The sequence below is a fragment of the Penaeus monodon genome, chromosome 31 (assembly GCF_015228065.2).
Source record: "Penaeus monodon isolate SGIC_2016 chromosome 31, NSTDA_Pmon_1, whole genome shotgun sequence".
Classification (NCBI taxonomy): domain Eukaryota; kingdom Metazoa; phylum Arthropoda; class Malacostraca; order Decapoda; family Penaeidae; genus Penaeus; species Penaeus monodon.
Genome location: NC_051416.1, coordinates 2,040,344 through 2,041,496, shown reverse-complemented (window position 1 = coordinate 2,041,496; position 1,153 = coordinate 2,040,344). Strand labels below are relative to the sequence as shown.

Sequence of the window (1,153 nt, the reverse complement as noted above, 5' to 3'; positions counted from 1 at the left end):
TATATATTGTCCTGAACCATCCAGAATTAAATCATAACATACTTTGCGCTCAGATGGCAACAGCTGGTCACTTCACATACTTGCCTGGCTAGTTAAAGCTGCCTTAACTAGGACTGGGTTTTTTATGTTCTAACTTGTTTTTAGAAATGATACCTAAAAAAAACATTAACTGGAAGAGATTCCTGAATATTCTTCAGCTTATAAAAATGCAATAACAAATCATTTATTGAGATGAGTCTATATTTGTGTTGATTAATTTACTCTTTATTCATTCGACCTACGTACAGTACTGAAGTTTGTTCGAGAAGAATGGTTGTTGATCCTTTTCAATGCAATATCGTGATCGAATGCTGCAACTGTGGCAATATCTGCAATCACACGCACGTATATCTTATTTGTGTGGAGTGCGATACGTACTACTTGTTGATTTATAGACTACACGTATAGATTCGGCACCTCTTTTAAACTGAACTAAATTGCGACTTTACATGGTTTGCGATCCACCGTTGACTTTGCTTACTTCCAGATCCAATTTGCGTCTATTCACATATTTGCTTCCAAGCAGAGTCCCGATATCTGCGGTAATTAATGATGCTTCAGAGATCTGGGAGGTTTTTATCATTATGGAGTCAAGTGAGTATGAGCTTAGTCGACCCTAGATAAAAACAGAAAACGGGTGTTGTTCTCAAACGGCATTTCTCTTCCCCCCTTTCGCTTTTGGAACATTCTTTCTAATACCTGTCTATCATCAGTCCCATCTATCACTCCCCAGAATCCAGCCAACCCCTCGTCGTCATGGTGTACCTGAACACGAGGAAGAGCGCGTTCCTCTTCTTCCTCGCCTCCACCGCCGTCCTCATCTACACCACGCAGAAGGACCTCCTCCTTCACTTCGGCGATGGGTCTCGCTACGACCTTCCCCAGAGTCGGTCTCGAGGCGTCCTGCAGGATCTGATGCAGCTGAAGGCCAAGGAAAGGAAGAACGTGAAGCCCATTAAAGAGAACAGAACGAACAGCGTCAAGGGAGTGAGGAGCAACACGCCTGTTCTCAAACTCTCGTACGGCGCCGCCCTTCGCAATATCAGCTACGCCAGTTATAGTTCAGAGGTGGGAGGTTGGTGGGTTTTATGCCACTTCCGGTTTCAGGATGTGA

The 1,153-nt window shown here is 43.8% G+C and overlaps 1 protein-coding gene across 1 annotated transcript in view; it reads left to right on the top strand.

Annotated features, from left to right (window-relative positions):
- The window catches only part of LOC119592982 (carbohydrate sulfotransferase 10-like), an 8,205-nt gene that overhangs the window by 1,968 nt on the left and 5,084 nt on the right, over positions 1–1,153 (top strand). Inside the window, exon 2 of the mRNA XM_037941867.1 lies at positions 773–1,107. Coding sequence (XP_037797795.1) covers positions 796–1,107 — 312 coding nt within the window. The 5' untranslated portion in view covers positions 773–795. The remainder of the gene's footprint in view (positions 1–772; positions 1,108–1,153) is intronic.